The sequence below is a fragment of the Struthio camelus genome, chromosome 21 (assembly GCF_040807025.1).
Source record: "Struthio camelus isolate bStrCam1 chromosome 21, bStrCam1.hap1, whole genome shotgun sequence".
Lineage (NCBI taxonomy): Eukaryota > Metazoa > Chordata > Aves > Struthioniformes > Struthionidae > Struthio > Struthio camelus.
In genome coordinates this window covers 1341061-1365790 of record NC_090962.1, presented here as the reverse complement: position 1 = coordinate 1365790, position 24730 = coordinate 1341061, and the positions used below count along the sequence as shown (strand labels likewise).

The window sequence follows — 24730 nt, the reverse complement described above, 5'->3', positions numbered from 1 at the left end:
GCACCCCTTCTTCTGCTTCTACCTCCCGGCCTCCAGCCTGCCCCACGCCTCACCGCTGACCGAGCGCACAAGCCTAGGCGGAGGAGAGCGCGACGCTCGGCGGCCCGCCCGGGCCAGGAGACGGCCGCCCCGCTGCCCGCTCCCAACGGCGCTCTCCCCGCAACGCCGCGCTTTAGGTAAACGGAAACGGGAAGAAGCGTTACCGAGGCAAAGGAGGGCGTAGGAGCCCGGGATCTTGAATCGGGTCAGATAGTGTAACGCTTACGCGAAATGGATCGGCGCTAAAACGGTGTAGTTGATCCACTCCCTGGTTCTCCCTCCACCGCTTTCCTCGGCTCTAACAGACCGTTCAGCTACAGCTGTGTCGTTTCCAGTGCGCACTGATACTTCTCTCTGCCCAGGAACAGCATCTAGCAGCCCTGGGAGGAGATTAATAGTCTTGCACAGTATGGGACAGCGCGCAAGGAAGGACAGGATGATCTCTGTCCTCTGAGAAGGGGCGGGAAGCCTGAAGCAGCAGCGGGACCTGCTCGAGGACACTGGCGCCACAGAGGTGGTAACTACCCCTACGTCGCGCACACCGAGGCTGTGCGCTGACAAGTTTGCTCTAAAGAGCGGCTGTAGGTCACGTGCCCTTCAAAGACAAAAACCCTCGCGGCAGGAGCAGCGCACAGGCAGTGATATTCAGAAAGGCCACTGGCTGGTTACGCTCGTCAGAGCCACAGTGGAACGGGCAGGCTCGCTGGCAGCGGCGAGCCTCCCCGGCTCTTCCGGTAAACCCGCCTCTCCTGAAACCCCTCTGACGCCCTGAGGGTCTTATATACTTGAGTTCCAACTGAGAAAGCAGTTTCCTGTATTGTGACCTGCGTTGCTTCTGTCGCCCTCGTTTTTCCCTTGCAGAAAGATGTATCCTCACAACTGCTCACTGGTAACAGCGAGCCAAAGATTTTTAGTTTAACAAGCTCAAGGGAGGACAGCGTAGGAGAAAGCAGCATCAAGAAAGGTTTGAGAGAGGAAGCGGCATGCTTAAAATTAAAACTCAGGTATCATGATAAAATTTTGGACTCCAAGATTGCTTTATAGGAAGCCAGCAAGGACTATAGGAACTGGAAAAGAAGGTGAAAGACATGCCACATGCAGACAGGCATATCGAAATAAGTGACATTAAAATGGCACAGGCACAGTTACACACCCACTGTATCCCTTGATTACACCTATGAAGCTATCTTCTTCCCACCTCCTTGCGGGCCAAGCAATGGCGTACAAGCTTTCCCCAAAACATTTCGGCCCGCCCCAGTTAGGAATCCATGTCTCTCTACACAAGGCTTTGTTAAAGCCTCGAAAATCCTCATTCCTCTGTCTTTATAGCATGCAGAAATGGAACAAGAGAACTCAAGTAAAGAAGTCACCGAAGAAGATCTCAGTGACGTGGATGTTGAAAAGGCCCTTCAGGAGCAGTCAGAAGCAGAGGTGCAGGCACTGCTGGCTAAGCTCACTGAACTCGAGAAAGCCAACCAAGAACTCTCTGAAGAACTACAGACAGCAAAAAATGACTATGACATGGCCACAGGTATCATGGGGAAAGGCAGCCAGAAACCTGAGACCGTTTTTACTCATTCCCAAGTTTGTCCTTTTGCAATTCTGTTTCTTTTCGCTTGAAAAATAATCTAGCTTAGGTTCTCTTGAGGGTGAAACCTCCTGCTTTCAATTGTTGCTTTCAGAGTGGTTCAGAAATGACACCTATTCTCAAACCACTTTCTCTCTCTCTCTCTCTCTCTCTCTTCTTAGAGGTGCATGAGGAAATCTTGCACAAAAAGTCCTGATCAGTATCCTGGGGTACCCAAAAGCATTTTGGCACTCTGGCAAACTTGTGCTTATGTAACTGGCAATACTAGTCTTCAGAATAGCTTCTACTCACAGGATGAGGTTAGATTAATTTATTATCTATCATAGCAAAGTACTATGACATGCATTATTAATTAATCTCATCGTGGCTGCAGTTTTAAGTTCATCCACAGTCTATACTCAGATGGTTATGACAGCAGGTCTGCTTATGCTTACTTGAAAAAGGCTTCATGCAGTTTTTAACAGGGATTCAGTTTACTTACAGTAGTACTCCAACTTTACAGGTGCTATCTCTTCCTTGCAAAGACATCTGGAGATCCAAGAATCCCAGCTTCGGAGAATCAAACACGAAAAGGAAACCCTCCAAAAGGAGCTCAGAGAGCGAGAAAATCAGCTACAAGCTATGTCTACCAAGGTAGTGCCCTGGCAGCACAGTGACCATTGCTGTTAAGGGAGCTGGCAGTGGGGAAGTCAGTCTTGGTGAAACAGTTCTTTTTCTAAGGAGACAGGAAGTTCAGTTTTGAACTGCAAATCTGAAGCGTAAAATCTTTTCTCTTAGTTTTGCAGCCTGAGAGAAGAACGGAAACACGAAGAAATGTTGGCGACAACAGAGAAGGAGAACTGCAGTCTTCGACAGGTGAATTTGATGCAAAGCTATGGAAAATTCTAGTATTGACCGCTCAGCTATGCTTGTTTTAGGCCTGGGGGCATCTGTGCCATGAAAAAAAATCCAAATGAAGTTACTGTGAATATCTTACTTCCCGAGTTTAATTTACTACTCGATTACTTTTTCTAATAACAAACTACTAATGGTTACTAGTAATGATAAGTTTTGTAAATCTGTAGATTCTGTCTGGGAAATACAAGAAGGATTTGGACCAGATATGGGAAAGATGTGGCTGAGCCTGATCACCGTTCATTCTGTAATGGCTTGATTTTTATGTCTCCACAGACTGTTAGAAAACAAGAATCCGAACTGGCTGAGCAGAACAAGCTCATCAGTGATTTACAAAGCACAGTCAGCCAGCTGCAGGCAAAGGTTCTGGTCAGTCAGTACCACATCAAGGAGCAGCAACGTGCACAAGAGGCGATCCAGAGCCAAGCTGACACACTGCAGCACATGGAGCAGCAAACTAAAGTAGCACTCCAGTGCATCACCAGCAGGGTAAATGCAGCTTCTCTCACTTCGCGTTCCTCCCTCCCTCCCTCTTAAGAGGCACTTCAACCATTTCAAGCAGAGAATCAGAAAGCGTAGAGCCATTCCTGGGCAGAAGCGCAGCAGGAGACTTACCTGGGGACTGCAGTCCCTTGCTTTCAGGGCAGAGAAGGAAGCCGGATTTGCCTTTGCAACAACAGGCCTAAAGGAGCAGGCAATTCAGTCCGTTTGCTTCCCAACTTTTTAGCACGCATCTTGTTTCAGTGGCAAAACAAATAGGCTTTACATACCAGAAACGCTCAGGAAACTTGAATACAGAACTGTTAACATCCCCAGACTTGTAATATCCTTCCTGACGTAAAGTAACAGGTATCACCTTAACGCCATTTGGTGTGTGCAGACTCCCTGTGGGCCTAACTCAAGCCTGCTGTAGGAAGCACAGCTCCGATACCTGAAAGGTACTCAGTCCATCTGGAAACACATCATTATCGCAAAGTACACGCAGCTCCCAGTGAAGCACTCAAACTGTCCATGCCATACCCTGGCCGTAATTTCACAAAAACAGGCTTTTCATCATCACTCACTAGTAACTTGAAATTTCCAAGTCTGACAGCATAGAAGACATGTAAGTACCTCTGTCTCCTAGTAAACTCCACGCAAGTGCTAGGCAATCACGCATAAAGACTAAACATACCTACTTCTTTCCTCTTTTATCAAAAGTTTGAAAGATTTCGAAGCAAAATAATTCAGGCCACGTTCAGTACCGCAGGCAGCAAGTCTCCCCAGGCAGAAGTGACTGATGAGGAGGTGCTGGAGGCAATGCAGGTATGTGGCTGGTTGGAGTTCTGCTTCTCTGAGCTAGCGGGGAACTGATGGGACAAGAAAACTCTTCAAATACCACTGTCGCTCTAACGCTTTTGTATCCCTTTGCACATCTCTGATTCTCAGAAAATAATTAATGACCGGATGGAGTTCCATCAGATGCTGAAACAGAAAGGTGTCAAGGTCCCATCTCTCTACGGCCTCGACACGTCTACTTCATCTCCTACCAGTTCTAAGAGTAGCAGGAGGAGTCCCTTGAAGTAGTATCTTCTGATGCCTGAAAACAAATCCTAACAGCTGAGTCAGTCCTTCAGGCTCCTATCGCTTTGCTTTCAGACAGGGACTTACTGACAAATTAAACTGTTTAATTTGACCTAAATCAAGTTCTGCAGCAACATCTAGATTGTTATCCGATAGATGAAACTGGGAATAATCCTACAGATGAATAGTGCTCAGAATCCCACTTCACAAGGGAGTTTTAAGTACTACTTAGTGCCGATCAGATAAAAGTAAGCAGAAGAAGTTAAGTTACCGTTTTTGTGGCATACAATAGCTGCTTTGGCAAATTTACTTCTTTGTTGTCAGTTGCCCTCCTTGTCCATATAATCACATATGTAAAAGGATACATCACTAAGTTTCTCTAATTAGGATCAGGTCAGCCTTGCAAACCTGCCAAAATTTAGTAGTCCGATCCATGTCTTTTAGGAGAGTTAAGACAACATTGATATTAAAACACTCTAGAGAGATCACCAGTGCCAAGCTCAAAATTCAGTAGCTGGCGATCCTTCTTTACCTTGGCAAACTCCTGGTCTGGGCTTTTATGCTACTTCCCATTTCACTGCCCATTCTCTTCCCTTGACGATGGGACAGAATACATCCTCGCCACGTTTGTGGATGAGACCAAACTCAGGCTAGGAAGAATGAAGAAACAAGCTGAAAGAAATCTCATGAAGTTCAAAGACAAATGAAAGTGTTGCACCTGGGACAGAATAATTCTCAGGAAACGGGATAGGCTGGGGGACAAACTGCATAGGGAACTGATTATGGGTTCAATTTGTATAGTTACACGAGTGGAAAATTCACCAACGCTGAAACAAGCGACTGTGACATATCACTGCAAGAACCATTTTATTTTTCCATTCAGTCTGCAAATCCCAACATGTGAACACATTTGACAAAGTATCTAGAAGTTCAGTTAGAGCTATGTGACATTTTTAACAGGAAAAAGAAGTGAACGTGTAGATCACCCTAGCTAGTGGAGAGGTTTGCATTTATATAGTTAGTAGCTAGGATGTAAAAAAAAAAAAAAAAAAAAATCACCCACAGACTGCAAAAATTAGAACCGCTCTACCTGTACTTTGGAAGGTGGCCCCCACCCCCGTTTCACCTTAGAGTGTGATAGAGAATTCCACGAGGATCACTTTGGGGCAAGAGTGCTTGTATTCTAGGCAGATAGGGGAGCATTAACAGTGGCGACACAGACCAACGTTAGCCCTCAGAACAGAGCTAAACTTCATGAGCAAGAATAAATGCAATGCTTGATCAACAGCTAACTCAACGTGAACCCACACAAGTTCACTACACCACAAACATGGGTTATAGCTGTAAAATGCACTGGGAAACAAAGCCCCCTGCAGTCAATTCAGCTGACTTCTTTTAAAAAATGGAAGCTGGGTTAATGTGAGATCACTTTAAAGCTCAAGTTTTGACAGCAATTAGATTGAAGCTTTTTTAAAAGATGCAGAATTTTCAGTGTTTCATGATTACTCCAGATATAAAGTTATGCAGAACCCCACAAAAAAACCCAAGGCCCTAATTAACGTAAATCTTCCCAAATACCATACCTTTTGATGGTATGCTAGCTAAGTATTTTGGCATTCTGTCTCTAGTACTGGTATACAGCATATAGCTTGGCTAGTTTCAATGCTGTCATCTTCTGGATTTCTCAGTTTAGCTACTAAAATAACAATCCAGCAGAAAACTACCAGGAAGAAATAGTGATCTTGCAGAAAAATATGACTGCACCCATTTTATAAACTGCTATCATGCTGTTATGATTCTTTCTACAAGTTAATGCATTCTAACTTCTAATACCACTTTTTGGTTTAAGTTTGCCTTTGGAGATACCGATATCTCTAACTCGTCAGAATAGCGGTAACTTTTTATTAAGGCTGAAAGAATGCAATACTCATTGCCATAGCTTGTTCGAACTTAAAAGTTTTTACATACCAAGGCAGGATACACTGCACCTTTCTTTAAAAAAGAATACATATATATAAACTAACAATCTCACCGTGTACAAGTTGCATTCTTGACCATGAAATAGATGAAAACTGAATACCTCTCTTAGATTTGATAGCTGCTAACGTATTACAGTCAGAAGAGAGGAAACTGTGGTTAGGTCAGTTTTTGAAGGATAAAGTACTTTCAAGTTTCCATCTGTGTCCACCACGCGAACCTGCTCCGCTACCAATGGAGAATTCATTTGCTGTACATTTTGGCTGGGATTCAAATTCACTGGTCCACAAAGAGCATCAGATTCATTATCTGAGCCCGAGTCTTCTTCCCTATTTTCCAAGGTGAATCTGTTTAGTTCTGCTATTTTCTGTTAAAAGCAAAATACAGAAAAATAAGATTAAAGTAAGTGTGGATACTGCATCTACGCTCTCTGAGCAGTCCAAAGTTGTTTTCGAGATACAAATCTGGCCTGCCCCTGGCGAACTCTTTGCATGAAAACATTCTTCAGTGGCTTAGAATCTTTCAGGAAATTGGAAGAACTTTTGAAGTTACCACGGCTGCATTCTTATTGGGCACCTGCTCCTTCTGCATAGTTGAACTGTGGGGGGAGTTGTTTTAAGTACCGAAGTGTCTTTGTCAAAGCACTTGATTCTAAGCAAAAAGAGCCTGCTACAGGATCACCATTGACAAGTTTGCTTTCATTGCGTTTCAAGTTGTCTCCGTTACTGCCTCACGTCAACTAGACATGCCAGTTTACCTCCACTGGTAAGTTCTAGAGCTCACATGAGCTAGATAAAACACATTTATTTATCTTGCAAAATACTCAACAGGATGCTATTCTGTACTGGCTGTACACTAACCTTTACCATCTTCAGTAAGAAAGCTTTCATTAAAATAAAGCATGTTGAACAGCATTTACTGAAACCGTCTCACTACTACTATAGTTTTCTTAACATAAAATTAACTACATTTGAAATAACGTGACTTTGTTTTAGGTAAATGTCTAGGTTTATCACCAAGCTCCTGGTGCATCTGCTCTTTGTATCCGAAAGATAATTCCATAATAATGCTAGGAACCAAGCAAGCTGAGGTGAGAAGCCTCCCTAAAAGAATTTTATAGTGGCCAGTGAAGCCATGAGTTCACTAACGAGGTGAAAGTGTTGAAAGTTGAGCCGTATACTTCCAACTGTGGTAACACAACATTGTTTATCCCTGGTGAGTTTTTAAAGTCTGCCAGTCACTCAGGATATACGAGTATAAAAACCTTGAGAGACAGCAAAAATAGAACAGGAAATAAATAAAGAAATCAACTCCTGTATTCTTTTCTAATACACGTGAGCACTTAAACATTTCACTAAGAAGCACCCCAAGAACGGAGGGGATTTACTGAATTACCTACCAGAATTAGCGCATCCATGACATCTTTGCATATCTGCAAACTGGTATCACTTGTCACTTCTAGAAATAGATCACACGTGCTTTTTCTAATCTGTAAGGATTTCAAAGGTAAAGCGAGTAATGAATCAGAGCATACTCATGCAGTTACTTGGCAAAATTCCCTCAGAATACATAAACTAAATGAGAGGCGTTCAGAACCACATGCAGAGTACTCCCTTTCCTTACAAGTAAAAATCTGTATTCCTGTCCTGTTCTTTGCCACTCAAAAAAGGCATATCTGCAAAGGAAAACTGGTACCTTTGCCACAGCTTCACGAATTGCAAATGTAAAATTTAACCCTTCAAGATTCATCTCAATCGGATACTCTAGTACAGAAGATCCAGGCTTTGAAGATTTGTATTTGGAATGGGACTATAAGCTTCACAGACTCGTATATATCTTGGAGCCTGGAGTTAAATGTTCCTCAGTAGGAAAAAAAAAAAACACTTTTTAATTCTGATTAATGTGATTCCACTCTAACAGAGACTAGTAGTTTGTACCTTTGTTTTCTCGCTATTGGTTATTGGCGGGAAAGAAATAACAACACCTTCAGCATCCACAAGACACGGATAGTTATCTTTGCCATCCAGTAGCTGAAGATACCTGCCAAGAAAAAAGCAAAAAGGCAGTAACTGAAACAGCAGCTGGACACGTTGGCAGAAAGTAGCGACAAAACTGTTAGTGTGTTCCTGAGCTACCACGTACCACAAACAGAAATTAGAGCACCAAAATTCAACAGGATGTTATCATGGCGATACAGCTAATAACAAGAGAAAAGCCGCTAGCTAGAGGAAGCAATGGGCTAGTACTAGGAAATAACTCCAATTTTTATATCCACACTGTCAAAGCAAATGGTCAAGCTTCTAAAGCTTTCAGAAATCCCAGTGCTCAAACAGGAACGTCAGTCCATTTTCTGATTCTTCCAGCTGACTCAACTTACTTAATTTTCTCTATTACTTACTGCAATATACAGTTCTCCCACTAGGTACTGGGCAGATTTCCCCCAAGCTGCATGAGGGATGGATATGGGTAGTAATCCCTTCGTAAGCAGTAAACAGAATAAGGCAGAGGGACACTTTGCTTCAGATATAGTTCATCTGCTGTGGCGTGCTGATTTACAACACCTGTCAATCGCTTAATTTACTGAATGTGCTTGACACGTCATTTCTCTTTGGCTCCCTTTTATTTGCTATTCTATTCTTTTATTTGATGTTCATCTTTAAGGATAGTTCACGTGACATGAATTTAGTCTTGATGCAGCCAGAAATAATGGAAGTCATTCATCGAGCTCGCTATACTCAGTGTTATTGTTTGTGCAAAATTTAGCTCAACGTTTTTCACCTCAACTCCAAGAAACTCATGCTGAGTTTGTTAGCCCAATTAGCATTAAAAAACTTGTTTCGTAATACGTTTGATTGCATTTTTCTTCTATGCTCCTTTTCCACGTGAATATGAATTCGTAAAAATCACTCAAACTAAAAGATTAGTATACTGACTTGTGCAATCCAGAGATATTTTGACGCTTCTTCTGTTTCCTCTGCTCCTCAGCTTCTAACTGCAGCTGACGGAGAAGGTCCTTTGCCTTGATCTCCTTTCGACCTAGTGGCATTATCTACACCATACAAGAAAAGCAAGCATTTGATATTAAGAGCAACTCAAATACTGCAGTTGTTAACAGACTTTTCTAAGCAAAAAGATAACTGAAACGTACTTACAACCAAATGTTTATTTCCATATACTGCATAGAATCAAACAGCGGATTCTGTCAAGCATTCAAACATATCATTGTTGCCCTTAACAGTCTTCCTAGCTATTACAGTGTAGTTAGATCGTGTACTTTATCTTGTCACCTTAGCAACACAATGGAATTCTTTGCATAAGAAAAAGCAAGTGATTTTAATTGCTTTTGAAACATCACTTATATTTCAGGGCATATCCCATGACACTTGCTGCCAGGGCTTCTTTCTTTGATCCAGCTACTTGACACAAGAAAACCACGTGCCAAGCATTTTTCCCAGCTCTGTTTAAGTACTGAAGACTGGCTCCCAAATTTTATTACTATTCATGCCATCCAGCAGATTTTACAGCAAGTTAACATACTTCACGTAATGACTACTCAAAGTCTTTTTGATTGAAGATTATTTTCTATTTGCTCATGCAGCATATTAGTCCAAATGGCCCAAGCAATTGAGATAAATGGGTTTGCATCATGACCTATGGAGTCATCTTACTAAAACTGAAGTTTCGGTAAATCCTGTATCTTTTTGCAACAGGGTTTTCTCTCTTCCAGGGAAGAAAAAAAAAAATCTCTGAGTATCTGCTAAACTGTAAACACAGAAAGGTTTTTTGTTATTGAGAAAATGCCATAATTCCTAACCTCTTTCAGTCTGGAAACCTACTTTCTATTTCACGTGAACTACTAGGATCACCTTCAGCCCAGAGCTTCACAGGAGCTACAACACCTTCTCAAAAAGCCGACTCGTTCACCAGTACTAAGACCGTTTTCTTAATCAGTTCTGTCATTGTCGTCATACATGGAAGGACATGAAAAGTTCCTGTACCGTAACAGAAGCTATGTCCAAATGGCTCTGCATACTGTCATGAAAACGAAGGCTACCTCCCTGAAGAGCAGGCTTTTTGCCCAGAAAAGTTACAAATCCAATGAGTCTAGTGAGCAGAATGCAACAAAACCCTTGGGTCAGCTCCACAGAGTCAGGATATTCTAACTATTCAATCTTCAGTGAGAGCAGTTCTGGAGGTAATGTGTTCAATGAGATCCTAAAATAGGTCTAAATAGACAAGGATCACCAGTTTGAAATAACATTTTTATATCCTGGATTGAAGTTTCATATCGAGTACAACCTAGGAGCTTGTCACATGAACTCAACTTATGAACTCACATGAACTCAACTCAACTGCAAATTTTTTTTCTTTGAAAGCAGCAACATAATTAACTGAAGAGTGGGGTAAACTAACAGAATATGATTTGATTTTAATTAGGTTGCCTTGAAGGCGGCTACCAATCGAGGTGCACTCATATGAACGAGCACCTGCTTTGCTGTATAACGCTCCAGGTACATCCTAACATGTACAGACCTCCAGGGAACATTAAGATGTTAACACCACAGCACAGGAGAAAGGGTGACTGAGGTACTGGTGTTTCACTGTTGATCCTAAGCAAAGGCACACATTAAGTGAGATCGGAACATCTGTAAAGAAAAAAAAAGTCTACGGCTGCTTTCCCTGTTAGCATGTTTAGGTTTCCAACTACTGTCACTTTAAGTCCTCGGGCAAATGCACTCTGGACTGGTCCTGGAATAACACTAAGTAGCTTTGCGAGGCTTGTTTAAGCAGGGTTTGTTAAAGCAGGAGAGCAAGAACACTAGTACAGCCGCCAAATTAAAGCTCCTGGTGTCAGTTTTTTGAGGCTCTATGAGGGTTTAAAAAATAAAAAAAAAAAGTCTGTTCTACACAGTTCCAGAAAACAAAAGAAAAAAAGAGGAAAAGGGCTACAATTGCCACCGGCCCTACCTTCAATTCACTAGGAGGCTGAACATCGTATATCAGAGGACCTTTGATCAGCTGCAAGTCATGTGTGGCAATTGTGGCTGCTGTTCGCTTTTCACAGATGTCTTCGTGCAGTTTAGTCTAAAACAAAGAACGTCATCAAAATACACCAGCATGATTTACTTCCTTCTAGAGTTCAGCATTCTTCTGTATTTAAGGTTTGTAGCGTTATCAAACTAATTTAATAATCATAATTCGGATGGTGTCTGAACGCATCCCCACACAGCACTTAATCTCTCTTCAGTTTGGAAGAGCTTTTTAATACAAAAAGCTAAGCATGGATCTCTTCTCTTTACCTGGGGAAGTTAGTTATCTGAATTACAAACCAAATATAAGGATAGTCGAACATTACATATTAATTATTTCTCCATTTGGAAAAGAGCAGTTTTAGATCAGAAAACAAACCACAAGTACACAAGCCCTGTGAAGTTGCAGGAAGCTAACACCTGCCATCTAACGGACACACGCGCAGTATGCCAACTGAACTTCTGTGCCTATGGTACCTTAGTCTGCAGCTTAAGCGTACAGAAAGAAGTTTTATCACAGATTAGAGAACTTCAAGCCAAACCAGGATAATTCTAGCATGAATGTGTGTTTATTATTAATTCTCAATAGGTTCAACGACAGTAACAAGCTGTCGTTATATAGGCAACGTGAACGCACGCATGTTCGTTGCCCTCTCATAGCAACATGTGAACTCCTACTACGTTTTTCATAAGAAACGGGTTTGGTCATTACAAACCAGGACAAAATGCTGACCAAGAGGCCTGTCACAGAGACAGGCATCAAGGGTCATTCCGCACTGCCCTCCTACAGCAATCGTATCACCTGCCGAGCGCAAGAAAAGTCCAACCTAAGTTTTTGAAAGATTTTTGGGTCACTTTCTTCATAGGAAAAAGACAGACACTGCACTTTCCTCCGAGGTTAATATTACGATAACACCGTTAATCGCATTCTCATTTCAAACGGTCACTCATGTAAGACTGCAGTAGTTACCTGGGCAGAGAGAAACCTCTTCAAAGCATTTCCTGGCTTCAAGTTTACTCCTTTCAGCACGCAGCACACAATGAACGGTCGGACGTCTTTGATGCCGGGGCTCACTTTGACAGTCAAGGGCGCAGGATTTTCAGAGACATGCAGAACCTTAACCAACAGCTTGTTGATGTCTTCCAGCTCGTCTTGCTCCCCGTCCCCGCTATCCTTCTGGCGCCTCTCTCTCTTCTTTTTCCTGCTCTCCTCTCGCGCGCTCTCGGCTTTCCCTTTCCCACCTCCGCGGCCTCCCACCCGCAGATACTCCAGGATGGATTTTGTCTGGCAGCCGTTGACCATCTTCTCCAGCCGCTTGTCCTTCAGCCTGTTGCCCCTGAAGTTGACCTCCTTCAGCCGGGGGCAGTCGGCCAGCTCGGCCGGCAGCTCCGTCAGCTGGTTGTTGGAGAGGTCCAGGCTCTGCGAGAGACCCCCGGCGTCAGGCTAGGCTCCCCCCTCCGGGTCCCTTCCCTGGGACCTGGCCTTGGTCTCCCCCAGGACCCCCTCCTTCTCCCCCTGGGACCCTCTCTCTCCTCTGGGCTGAGGACCCCCTCTCTTCCCCCCTTTGGACCAGGAACCCCCTCCCTCTTCCCCCCTCCTGACCCGGGACCTCCCCTCCTCACCGAGGACCCCCCCCTTCCCCCCCCTCCGGACCCAGGATCCTCCCTTCCCCCCTCCTGACCCGGGACCCCCCCTCCTGACCTGAGACCCTCCCCTTCTCCTCCCCCGGACCCGGGACCCCCCCCCTCCTCTCCCCCCGGACCCGGGACCCCCCCCTCCTGACCCCCCCCTCCTCTCCCCCCGGACCCGGGACCCCCCCCTCCTGACCCCCCCTCCTCCCCCCCCCGGACCCGGGACCCCCCCCCTCCTGACCCCCCCCTCCTCCCCCCCCCGGACCCAGGACCTCCCCCTCCTCCCCCTCCTCCCCCTCCCAGACCCGGGACCCCCCCCTCCTCTCCCCCCGGACCCGAGACCCCCCCTCCTGACCCCCCCCTCCTCCCCCCCCCCGGACCCGGGACCCCCCCCTCCTCCCCCCCCCGGACCCGGGACCCCCCCCTCCTCTCCCCCCGGACCCGGGACCCCCCCCTCCTGACCCCCCCCTCCTCCCCCCCCCCGGAACCGGGACCCCCCCCCTCCTCTCCCCCCGGACCCGGGACCCCCCCCTCCTCCCCCCCCGGACCCGGGACCCCCCCCCTCCTCTCCCCCCGGACCCGGGACCCCCCCTCCTGACCCCCCCCTCCTCCCCCCCCCGGACGCGGGACCCCCCGCCTCGCCCACCTTGAGGGCCGGCAGGGCGGCGATGGCGGCGCCCAGCTCCACCACCTCGTTGTCGGCCGCCTCCAGGCGGCTGAGGAGGGGGAAGAGGCCGGCGGGGGGGGCGGCGGCGGGCGGGGGCAGGAGGCCGCCGGGCAGGGCGCGCAGCCGGTTGCCGGAGAGCAGCAGCGCCTGGAGGCGCGGCGCGGCGCGGGCCAGCCCCGGGCCCAGCTGGCGCAGCCGGTTGCCGCCGAGGTTGAGGCTGCGCAGCTGCGGGAAGGCGGGGGCGCCGGCGGGCTCGGGCCCCGCACCGCCCAGCGGCGGCGGCAGCTCCTCCAGGCCGTTGCCGGAGAGGTCGAGGAGGCGCAGCGCCGGCAGCGGCCCGCCCAGCCCGTCGCCCAGCCCGGCGGGGCCCAGCGCGTTGCCGCGCAGCACGAGCGTGTGCAGGGCGGGCAGGGCGGCGGCCAGCCCCGGCCCCGGCCCCAGCTCGCGCAGCGCCGCGCACCCGCTCAGCTCCAGCGACTGCAGCAGCGGCAGCGCCAGCAGCGCCGCCGGCAGCCGCCCGCCGCCCGCCGCCACGCGCGCCGCCACCGCCGCGCCGCCCAGCGCCACCTCCCGCCGCCGCTCGCGGGCCGCCGCCTCCAGCTCCGGCCACGCCGCCGCCGCCGCCGCCATGGCGCCGCGCCCCGCCCAGAGCGCCGCGGGGCGGGGCGGGGCGGGGCGGGGCGGCCGGTGCCGGTGCCGGTGCCGGCGGCGGGATGGCGCCGCGCTGCCGCCGGGGGAGCGGCCGGCCCGCTGCCCCCCCCCCCCACCACACACACACCCCGCGGGGAGACGCGGCGCGACGCGTCTGCTGGCGGCGGCGGCGCTGCTTCGGGCCGCGCCGCGCCCGGCCCCTCCTCGCCCTCGGGGCGCCGCCGCCGCCAGCCCTGCCGCCGCCGGCAGCCCCATGGCCCCGCGGAGCGCCAGGGCGGGCCTGGGCCTCGCCTGCCTCCTGCTCGCCCTGCTGGCCCTGGGCGGGCGCCGGGCGCCGGGCGGCGGGCGGGCGGCCACTCGCGCCCCCGCCGCCGCCTGGGGCGTCGCGCCGGGCCAGTGCGGGCCGCGGCGGGCGCCGGGCGCGCCGGGCTGGCAGCGGCGGGTGGACGGCCGCTTTCACGCCTTCCTGCTGCACCGGCACTGCCGCTACTTCCCGCTGCTGCTGAACCACCCGGAGAAGTGCCAGGGCGGGCGCGTGGCGCTGCTCATCGTGGTCAAGTCGGCGGCCCCCCACTTCGCGCGCCGGGCGGCCGTGCGGCGCACCTGGGGGCGCGAGCGGGAGGCCCCCCGCCGCGTGCGCACCCTCTTCCTGCTGGGGGCGGCCGGGCAGGGCGAGGAGGCGCGGGCCGTGCAGCGTCTCCTCGAGGAGGAGGACCGGGCTCACCGCGACGTGCTGCAGTGGGACTTCCTGGACACCTTCTACAACCTCACCCTCAAGGAGGTGAACTTCCTGCGCTGGCTCCACGTCTACTGCCCCGCCGTGGACTTCGTCTTCAAGGGCGACGACGACGTCTTCGTGCACACGGCCAACGTCCTCGACTTTCTCGAGTCCCGCCGCGGCGACCCCGACCTGGCCTCGCTCTTCGTCGGTGACATCATCAGCAGGGCCTTCCCCATCCGCTCCCCCCGGAGCAAGTACTACATCCCTCGGGAGCTGTACGACGGGCCCTACCCACCCTACGCAGGCGGGGGTGGCTTCCTCATGGCTTCCCCTTTGGCCGACAGGCTGTTCCTGGCCTCCGAGCGCATCCCGCTCTTCCCCATCGACGACGTGTTCCTGGGCATGTGCCTGCGGAGCCTGGGCGTGGTGCCCGAGCCCCACCTGGGCTTCAGGACGTTCGGGATCACCAGGCGCAGGGCCAGTGCCATGAACAGGGACCCGTGCTTCTACAAAAGCCTGCTCATGGTGCACAAGCTGGACCCGGACGCCCTGCTGGCCATGTGGGACCTCGTACAGGACGACAGGATCGCGTGTGCCAAGACGCTCCACCTTACCTAACTCCACAGCCCAGGCCCCTGTGCTGCTCTTGCGCCCTTGGCCAAGCTACGGGCACAGAGTGCTCTGCCAGGCCGAGCCCCCTGTCCTTCCTCCGCTACGGACACCTCTCGGAGCTGCCACCGTCACCAGAGCTACAACGGGACCCGAGCCTGCAGCGTGCCCTTCTGCAAGAGGCCGAGGCTCCGCTTTGAACCGCGTACGGGAGCTGTGGATGGGCAGGAGCGCAGCCCACGCTTTAGCTAGGCTCTCTCGACCCTTTCAGTTGCTCTCCAGCAAAGGATTGACCGGGCAGAACGAACCAGCTCCCCAAGGAGCCGGCGCTGGGCTGCACAACGGAGAGGGCAAAGCGCCAGGACAGACTCGGAAAGCAGGGAGATCGCACTCTCATGGGAGGACCCCAAGGAGAGCCCCTAAAGAGAAAGAGCAGTAAAGGATAGCAGATAAGAAAAACCACCCTCTCCTCTCCCCTTTGAATCACCCGTTCTCTTGCGCGCTGCAGGAAAACGGTGAACCGGGTCATCTCCCGGTTGCCGTGTCGTTTCTAAAGGGTGCTTGCTGCATTATTTCGAAAGGGTGGTGACGGGGATTGCTTAAACGTCACGCGAACAGCTACTGACGCTACAGCTGCTGACCTGGGACTGGGGGCTCGCATGCAGCACACGCAAAACATCCCTGTCTCGGAGGATGCTGTGACGCAGGCACGCGAGCCTCCTTCGCTAGCACAGCCCTGCCTCTGCCTTCTCGCCGCCGCCAGGTTAGGGAAGGCAGAGGTCGTGCAGCGCTGCGCTCAGTTGCCGGGGGACAGACCTCCTCCTTCCGGGGTGGAAGGAGTTGCTGGCGTCTCCCTCTCTTTCTCCTGCTCCCAAACTCTTCCCAAAGCAGAAGGGTTTCGCTCGGCCACAGCCGCCGCGAGCGCTCTCTGCAGTACCCTGCTTTCAGCGTGCCTAACAGTTCCTCAGCCCGTCCATCCCCAACCTGGGCAAACCCGCGTTTCCCATCCCAGCTGCGGGAGGGCCAGGGCACTCACAAAAGGTGTTTTGCTCCTGGCTCCGTTTCGTCCGCTGGACCACAGCGAGCGGCACAGTCCGCCACAGTGCCTCCGCTGTGTTCAGGAGCGCAGCGCTGCGAAAGCGGAGCCTGCCCGGTCCCAGCTAGCAAGCCTGCTGCGTTTGCACACCGAAGACGGCTCTGAATCAGGCAGTCAAGGGGGAGGGCAGGGCTGCAAGGCCGTTAAAGTAAACTTAAAGCTATCGCCCAAAGAGCAGATTAGGCTGGTCTGTATGCTGACGAAGGGGATTGGACTTCTCAGAGATGGAACAGAGCAAAAGCTGCGTTAACATCCTTAGAGAACTTGAATCGAGTTTGGGGGAAGCGGAAGGTGCCTAGCCACGTCGCAGCACTGCGTAAACGGTGGTGGTGCGGGGCGGAGGTAACTCGTCTCCATTTGAAGTTACCCAAAACGCTGCAGGACAAGGTTTAGCACAGCACTGGCATAACGGCGTAGAGAGCTGGGCTCTGCTTAGCATTACACCTTCAGGTCTTCCACTGGGGAAAGTGCATAAGCTCTTCAAATATCCCGCAGTACCTCTAAGCCAAAACCAAATGAATGTTCAAACAGGATGTCCCCTGGACACAGCCCTCAAGAATTTGCGCGAAAGTAAACTGGCCAGTAGGAACAGCATGTGCTGAAAGCTGAATGCAATGGGCACTTGTACTTTGAAAAACCTCCACGTCGAGTAATAAACACAATATGAAAGGCCGAAATTCCTGTGCTCTGCCAACTACCATATTCTGAGACCCACAGCTGACAGGGTCCAGCAAAATAAAGAGGCTTCTTCTGTAGGGTCACAGGGGGAGAAAAATAAACAAAGCAGATTTTTGTTCAGGTATGAAACATCCCTGCAACCAGTCTGTGCTATCCATGCTTGTGCCTCTGTATTTTAAGAGATGCCCTGCGGTATAGGTGATCTCAGTAAATCAACACGGACGCCGTTCTTTCCTTGATCAGCTTGAGGGCCTCAGGACAGATAATGTGCTAATTCACAGGAGTCCGAGTAGAAGCAAAAAAAACAACCCCATGTGGACAGTCTGGGGCAGTTTTTTGCCCAAGAGGGATGTGAAATGTGTGATCGTGTGTGGTGGGTTTTTTTTTTTTTTTTTAAAATAAACTGGGCCTTTAGCCAGTAAAGCTTGAACCTTGCAATAATCCCCCAGGTATTAGACCAGACAGTCTTACAGGGCCCATGCCGCATGTGAGATCCTGCCTGGCTGTGCACTGAAGGGGTGAGAGCTGCCCACCAGAGATGTACCAACTTTTTGAAAGCACTTCCTCGGAATGGTAGTAAGCAGATTCTCTACTTTTGGAATGCAAAGCAGTAAGCAAAAAACAAAAAACTTACATTTACTTAAACTCCCGTAAGACAGAGATGCTGTTTTAAGAAGTTATTTTAACACAAGCACCTTACATTTCTGTCACTTTACCGGAGGTAAAAATACCTTGATTAACAGCTCTGGACCCTGCCTGGGCAGGGGGGTTGGACTAGATGATCTCCAGAGGTCCCTTCCAACCTCAACCATTCTGTGATTCTGTGACTCTGCCTTGTTACAGTGTATTCTGGCATTTTTATATTACTTTTTCTAATTATTGACAGTAAGATGATTTTTGGTGCTTTACTTTAATGCAATCTGTCAAAGATGGGAGCTGCTAATTCCTAAGCACTCCGTATACAACGCATTGTTTGCCAGCAATTGCTAGTGCATTCACGACTGAAGCGCTTTCTGTCCTCCTGTGCTACCTCCTGCTTCTCGGCAGCAGCCTGGGGACTTCCTTTGAAATCCTCCTCCAGGGCTTGCACAGCATCCTCAGGACAACGTGTCTTTCCAAAGGGGCCAAAGTAAACTGCCTTAAGGCTGCTGTACAGCGGGGAGCGCCAGCCAAGGCTGCAGCCTCAATGCACTCTTCTTCCCGAGGCCACTGATCCGAGCACAACCGAGTCACAAGGCCCTGCTGACTACACGTGTCTTAACAGGAAGAGTCTCCACCAGGCCGAGCGAACAGCAATTGTGCTCTCCCGTCCGTACAGGGGGTTGACGGCAGCTGAAGCGCACGGGAGGAAACAGGTGCCTCCATGCCTCACACCACGTTTTAGCCCAGCACCACATTGCCCAACATTGCTGCAAACAGTGTAATTTTTCAGCACGTGTAGCCAAAATAACACTTACGCTACTGGTTCACATACAGCCAACCCCGTTAAAAAAAAAGAAAAAAAAAAAAAAAAGCTCAGGCCTGCTTGGTATGAAAAGTGAAGCAACCAAGACCATTGAAGAAAACAAGTAATTAATCACATATGCCAAGACCCAGTGCTATATAAATCTCTGCAGGAAAAGAGAGAGAAAACTGGCCACCGAGATCCCACCTCTCAAATGAAAGCAACCAGCACCTGGCCAGCAACGTGCTCTGCCTGTTGATTCAGCAAATGGTATTTCAAACACCAAAGTAAGGCATGAAACTGCTAGAGAATACCTTGTTTCCTGTACTTGTGCAATGCAGATTTCCTAAGACGCTAGAGTGTCTGCCTCTGTCCTCTGTGGCCACGCTCTGGTCTCACAGTACTGTGACTTCTCTTGTAACAGCTTGTAAATACAGAGATCCATCCAAACTTGCTAGACAGTATTTTATTAAATAACTGCAATAAAAATAATTTACATATTTAATACATGTGACTTTTTCTCTTGAAAGGTAGTGACAGAGTCTCTAGGACTTAAATACCTTACTTGCTGGTCCAATACTTAAGAACTGCATAATTCAAATAAACTATTTCTTGTGGCAGAAGAACTCCAAGCAGTTGCTTGAGATTAGACAAATTCCTGCAAGCAGGGACACTGGCTGCTCTTGAACAGTCCCTGCAGTTTAGATGGATGAAAACAAATTGGTCGATGTTTCAGCATACAGTATGGAAAAACCTATCAGATGGAAAAAAACACTAGCTGGGGGCCACACTCTGTTCGTTCTTTAATAATGATGCAACATCATCGTGGATTTAAGTCTTCCAGTCCAACAGTTTGGAGAACTTCTTTCCGTTACCGAGACCTGCCCCTGTAAATAATTCTGCTCTGGAATATTTTGCTCCAGACTTCATCGCACAGGAACACGCCTGTGTTTTACACTCCAATATTTATTTTGTCACAGCAGAAAACACAGGCTGTTTATAAAAAGAAAGGAAGCAGTCCAGTTAAATCATCCTTTAAAAAAATTACATGAATGGTACTACTTTGCTTAATAAAGGCCCTTTCAGGTCTTGAAAAATTTCCACTTTCTCACTTCTATATCATTTCCAGTTCTTACCTCTGAGTAGTTTATATCTGTAAACCTTACTTTGGGAGTGCATTTTTAAAGTTTTTAAGATACCTGCCAATCTCACCCAATGTTACACGCTCTAAAATTATTTAATAATCAATTTCTTTAAAATGTTGCTAAAACGCTATTCTTGATTGGAAACAAACAAAACACAATCTATTAAGCAACAAGACGACTAAACGTGTTGTGCCCAAGCATATGCATTTTTGTTTTAGAAGACTTTATAATGCTCTTGCCTTGTACGTATGTGTTTTCCGTTCTTTAGCGTGGGTTGGTAAGGTATGTAAGTTGGGTGGTGAGAGGCACAGGGAGGAGGCAGGAATCTCCTGCAGGAGGGAAGTGAGAACTTCTTGCAGTGAAAAAGCTGCAGAGATTTGTTGCATAGGTTCCTATCTAAGGCATAATTACTATGCTCTAAGGCAGAAAAAAAGAGAAAAGCAATTATTGTGCTCTCTCTGGAGCCTCAACAACTGAATGGGCATATAGGTAGCCTGAGCACACGTCCTTGATGAAAAGGGTGGCAGTAAAGCGTCATGACTTACAAACAGGAGAAACAAGCGCTGCCCAAAGGATGCTTCAGAACCATAAACAAGCCTCAAAAAACCCCAAACCAAAAACAAACAAACAAAAACCCTGAGAGAAGGTCTCTAAAACATTGCCTCATACAACTCTCAACTTTTCTGCTATTCAGATCAGTCAGCACTAGGAAATACGACTCTAATTCAAATCAATAAGGTTTATTTTATCAGGTCGTAAATCTTTTTTTTTGAACCATATTTAAAAAGGGTAGCCCCAAAATATCACATCACCGCAAGCATCCATCTGCTACATGCAGGATTTAACCGATTAGCTTTATTTTAATTATTCTTCATTTGAGTTTAAAAGCCATGCTTCAAGAGCAATGGGTAGTCTTATTTACCAATTCAGCATACATATGATATTGGCCAATCCAGAAAATATGCAGGTCCTTTGCAAACAGGTTTTGCATTCCACTTACAGACAGAAAATCTCAACAGTTTTACTTCCAAAAGGAAAATATACTCTGGGGAACAGCCCATGAGCCTACAGGCCATTGCACGTGCTTATCTCAGAGCAAAATCAATGGTTATTTTGCTTGCATAAGGAATTAGGTCCTAAAATAGGAACCTATGTCACTTCAGTGGAAATAAACACATTTTTTATATATATATATATATTATACACACACACACATATATATGTATGTATGTATGTATTTCTTTATATATTAAGAATTAAAGAAACAATTATATAAAAGACTTTTAAAATGCAAATACTCTGATCTACCTGTAAAATTCACAAGCTTGTATATCAGACTGCATGCAAACTATAAAAACTGTACATTATAAAAATCAGTGCTATATATACAAAACATTAACATTACTGCAAATTCACTCTGCAGTGGCAAAAAAACCAATCCCCAAAACCTCTTATATTACCATGATTGCATATTCCTGAACCTGCGGTGCACATAGGTATAGAGCAATTAATTCTATCCTAGAAAGAAATTGCCTAAACTTTACAAGTAGAAACGTTAGGATTCTTGTAGGAGGTATAAGGCTCCATATATTGTGCCTTAATATAGTTTGTTCTCTTTGAAGCTAGTAAAACACATGCTGTAGTCTATGGATGTTCTTCAATCGAGATCTAACTAGAGAAACTCAGAGGTGGATTTAGAAATGAGCTGAGAAGTACGCTAAAGTAGAAAAAAAGGTTTTTAACGTACTAATTCAAGCTTTCCAAGACCCCACTCAGATTTTTTTTTTTTTTTTTGTAAAAGGGGTCATCTTTTGGGGAAGTATTTCAAAATTGACAGCGTGAGATTTTAAAGCACAGTTATTTTATGGTAACTCCAGAAGTACATACTCTTACTAGGTACCAAAGGAGACTCTCGCAGTTTAGCTTAATCCTCTTGTCAAGTGGACTAAAAAAGGCACTTCATGCACAGCAGGAGAGGCAGCACGGAAAAGCTGTTTCTGGTTATTTCCCACATAAAGGCATGTCATATGGCAACATCCAGCCAGCCTTTCAGCTTTCTTATTTGGTGCTAATTTTTGGCATCGAGTAGCGCTTTGGGAGTTGCATACTAGTTTAGAAGCCTAAACTTAGTTTAGGCCAGGCTGATTCAATAGCAGAACCAAATCCTCAGCCATAAATGGCTCGCATTATGATGTCTGGGGCCTCGGCTGACCTAAGGAGAAAGATTCGTTTCACTGAAGACTATTAACGTGCCTGAACTCGTAAAATTACAGACTCCTTTATTACTAACAGGAGCAAAGTTATCTTTCAAAGTAATGCTTCGAAGAATTTTAAAACCTAGCGTAAGCATTCCATGAATGAATAGGCCTGATTCAATTCCTTTCCTTGCATGGTCAATTAGCACTTTCAGCTGACTACCCAGGTGCTCAAGGATACCAGTCTGTTTCAGAAAAATAAGAGTATCCATTTCCAGTGAAGGAATCTATGTTAGAGCCCAGCACAAATAAATGGACTTGTGAGCTTTTACAGTGGCTATAAATTTGCCCCTTTTAGCTGAAAAACAGTTTAACATGACAAAACCATGACAGAAAAAGGCAGCTGTTGTAAATACACTAATAGCAGCTCACCTACCATCAAAATATAGTAGGTCCTGGCACAGTGACTAAACTAATCTCCAAAGAATGGCATGATTCTTCCATTTATTTACTCCAAAACATTGTAACTGAGAAACAGACAACTGAAAAATCTCTCCAGTTCTTGGCCCTACCTGTAAACATCCTAACTGGCAAATACACTGAAGATTAATGCTATAGGATTTGGGGTAGGAAAAAACTCCAAACCTACAACTTTTCTCAGCTACGTTACAATTTCTCCATCATTATTATTATTATTATTAAGCAAACTGATGTGGAAGAATTTTATGTTATGGAACTGTTACTTAATCCATTAATTGGTTCAAGAGTTTATCCATACATGATCGTATGGGTCTTTCAGATCAACTGAGATATATACTTCATATCACATGATATGTATTTCTTTTTACAGGTGACCTCATTTGAAAGCATAATTTATGCCTTCGACTTTGAGATAAATAGACAAATGTCTATATTTGCAGAGATTTGTGAATATAGACATAGGTGCATTCTTACTATTTAATTAAGTTGGGCACACAACATTTGGATGGCCAAGATCTTGCACAGTTTAACTATACTGGTTTCAAGAAGCTTAAACTATTCTTATTGTTTCACGGCCTCTGTAACAGAGAACAAATTTTGCTTATTCATTATGTTTGTAAAGGAACCTTTTAGCTAATGAAGATGTATTTTTCATTTCACCTTATTCTAACAGCACATCATAGCAGATAAATGATGGTATTGCTAAGATACCAACGCCATCATCGCACCAAAGGAACCCACGCAACTGTAACAAGCCCGCTCTGTTGTTCATCATGTATCTTGGTGTTTTCAGGGGTGTTTTCTCAAGCCTGATTGTGAGGAATTCTCTGTAAATATGCGGATGTAGTGCAGAAATACATACAAAGAGGTATCTCACAAGCCAACCAGTATACTCAGTTCATCTCATGACCTATTCCTCTATCGCTAATACGAGCTGCTAAAACAAACCAAAAAAAATTAGTGACACTATTACTTTCAGTATGTTATAAAGTCAGTTCCTGGTAGAAAACTATTAGCAATATATCTCAGTTGTTACATTGAGGTGATCAAGTGATAAAGTCAGGAAAAACAGGTATTATTTCCCAAACTTTCAGGATGTATATTTGCAAACAAGTGTTATATTTAGTTCAAAAGAAGTAATGCTTTTCAGCTTTGTCCTGAATATAATGGTGTGATTTCTGCTTGATGCATTTTTTGCTCTTCCCCAAGAGAAAGCCAAAACAGGAACGACTGTGGCTTTGGGATCTTGGGGAAATTCCTTACTGGATCTCAAAACCAGTCTGCTAGAACCACAGCCCCCGAGCATTCCACTAACTAGGACACAGGCCTCTGCACTGGTTGTAACAACAGCAAGTACAGATTCTGGCCTTGTTAACTTTATACTCATTGGGGGAGCTTTTTAATACGAGGAACCAGTGAGTAAGAACAATGCACAGCCTTCTTTGTGCCATATAGGGAACGTGGCAAGCCAGATCTGTCCTAGAACAGTTGCATGTTCCTAACAAGCACATTCTGGGAGAAAACCACAGCACGGCAGACAGCTAGCATAAAACCTAGGTACCAGGATACTCAAAATAGGCAAGTACTGCTCAAGACTGGTAAACAGCTCTGAGTAGTCAAACGGAAAAGATGACATAAGTTATCCACAATTTTTAAACAGCTATTAACAGTTACACGCCCAGTTATTAAGACAAAGGAAAAATACTTGTCACGTCATCGCTTTGAGTATGTTTTGCCAGTGTTTTTATTCAGGCCCCCTCTTGGGGTTGGGATCTTGCTTCCTACAGAGGAAGATTGAGCTTTTGCTCCTGAAGGACCTGTTTTCATTAAATACAGGCCACCTGTTTTGCCTGTGAAGAGAACATACAGATCATTATTTGCAAGCACATCTAGTCCGAGTCTTGAATTTTATTTACTATTTTGATTGCCAAGGTATGTTTTGTCTGAAGGATCAATACTAGTAACTCAGTGTTGGTGGGCCTCCAGTTCAAGAATCCTTAACCTCCGAGGAGTATAGCGAGGTGCATCTCATACCAGGAGCGGTATGACTGCATGGTCAGAGTTGCCTTCCTATCTCTAGGAAATTACTCTGGAGTTTCAGATTTATCCGTACACGATTTAAGTTCCTTCTGACCATTATTTCCAAACTCTAAACAGCAACTAGCTAATTAGCTTTCTTATGAATAAGTATAAACAGCAAGGCCAAAGACAGAAAGACATGATGGTAGGCTGAATTAAAAAGTTTGGAAATGTTCGAGTTTAACCACATTCATTTCTGACAGCTGAAAAAGTCAACTGAACACTTCTTTCCAGGAACTTGG

The 24730-nt window shown here is 47.0% G+C and overlaps 4 protein-coding genes across 8 annotated transcripts in view; 2 read left to right on the top strand and 2 right to left on the bottom strand.

The window, feature by feature from the left end:
- The first annotated feature begins 670 nt into the window (after positions 1-670).
- CCDC27 (coiled-coil domain containing 27) lies at positions 671-6973 on the top strand. The gene is made up of 7 exons (XM_068915486.1): positions 671-773; positions 1369-1570; positions 2130-2260; positions 2405-2482; positions 2798-3010; positions 3722-3826; positions 3950-6973. Exons 2-7 carry the CDS (start codon positions 1378-1380, stop codon positions 4085-4087), a joined length of 858 nt encoding a protein of 285 aa, XP_068771587.1. The 5' UTR covers positions 671-773; positions 1369-1377; the 3' UTR covers positions 4088-6973.
- Positions 4935-14020, bottom strand: LRRC47 (leucine rich repeat containing 47). The gene is made up of 7 exons (XM_068915482.1): positions 13370-14020; positions 12062-12511; positions 11030-11146; positions 8995-9110; positions 7999-8101; positions 7461-7550; positions 4935-6428 (listed from the first exon to the last, which is right to left on the bottom strand). Exons 1-7 carry the CDS (start codon positions 14018-14020, stop codon positions 6186-6188), a joined length of 1770 nt encoding a protein of 589 aa, XP_068771583.1. The 3' UTR covers positions 4935-6185.
- A 274-nt stretch (positions 14021-14294) lies between these two features.
- On the top strand, positions 14295-15519 carry LOC104142009 (UDP-GlcNAc:betaGal beta-1,3-N-acetylglucosaminyltransferase 7-like). Its single transcript, XM_068916351.1, has one exon. It carries the CDS (start codon positions 14295-14297, stop codon positions 15378-15380), a length of 1086 nt encoding a protein of 361 aa, XP_068772452.1. The 3' UTR covers positions 15381-15519.
- A 5432-nt stretch (positions 15520-20951) lies between these two features.
- Positions 20952-24730, bottom strand: part of CEP104 (centrosomal protein 104) — a 21308-nt gene continuing 17529 nt past the window's right edge. For 3 of the 5 annotated variants that reach the window (XM_068915477.1, XM_068915475.1, XM_068915481.1), the window contains one exon: positions 23988-24259. In XM_068915477.1, coding sequence (XP_068771578.1) covers positions 24123-24259 — 137 coding nt within the window. In that variant the 3' untranslated portion in view covers positions 23988-24122. Of the gene's footprint in view, positions 24260-24730 lie in introns of all 5 variants that reach the window. The other 2 variants (XM_068915480.1, XM_068915474.1) reach the window with 2 other exon arrangements.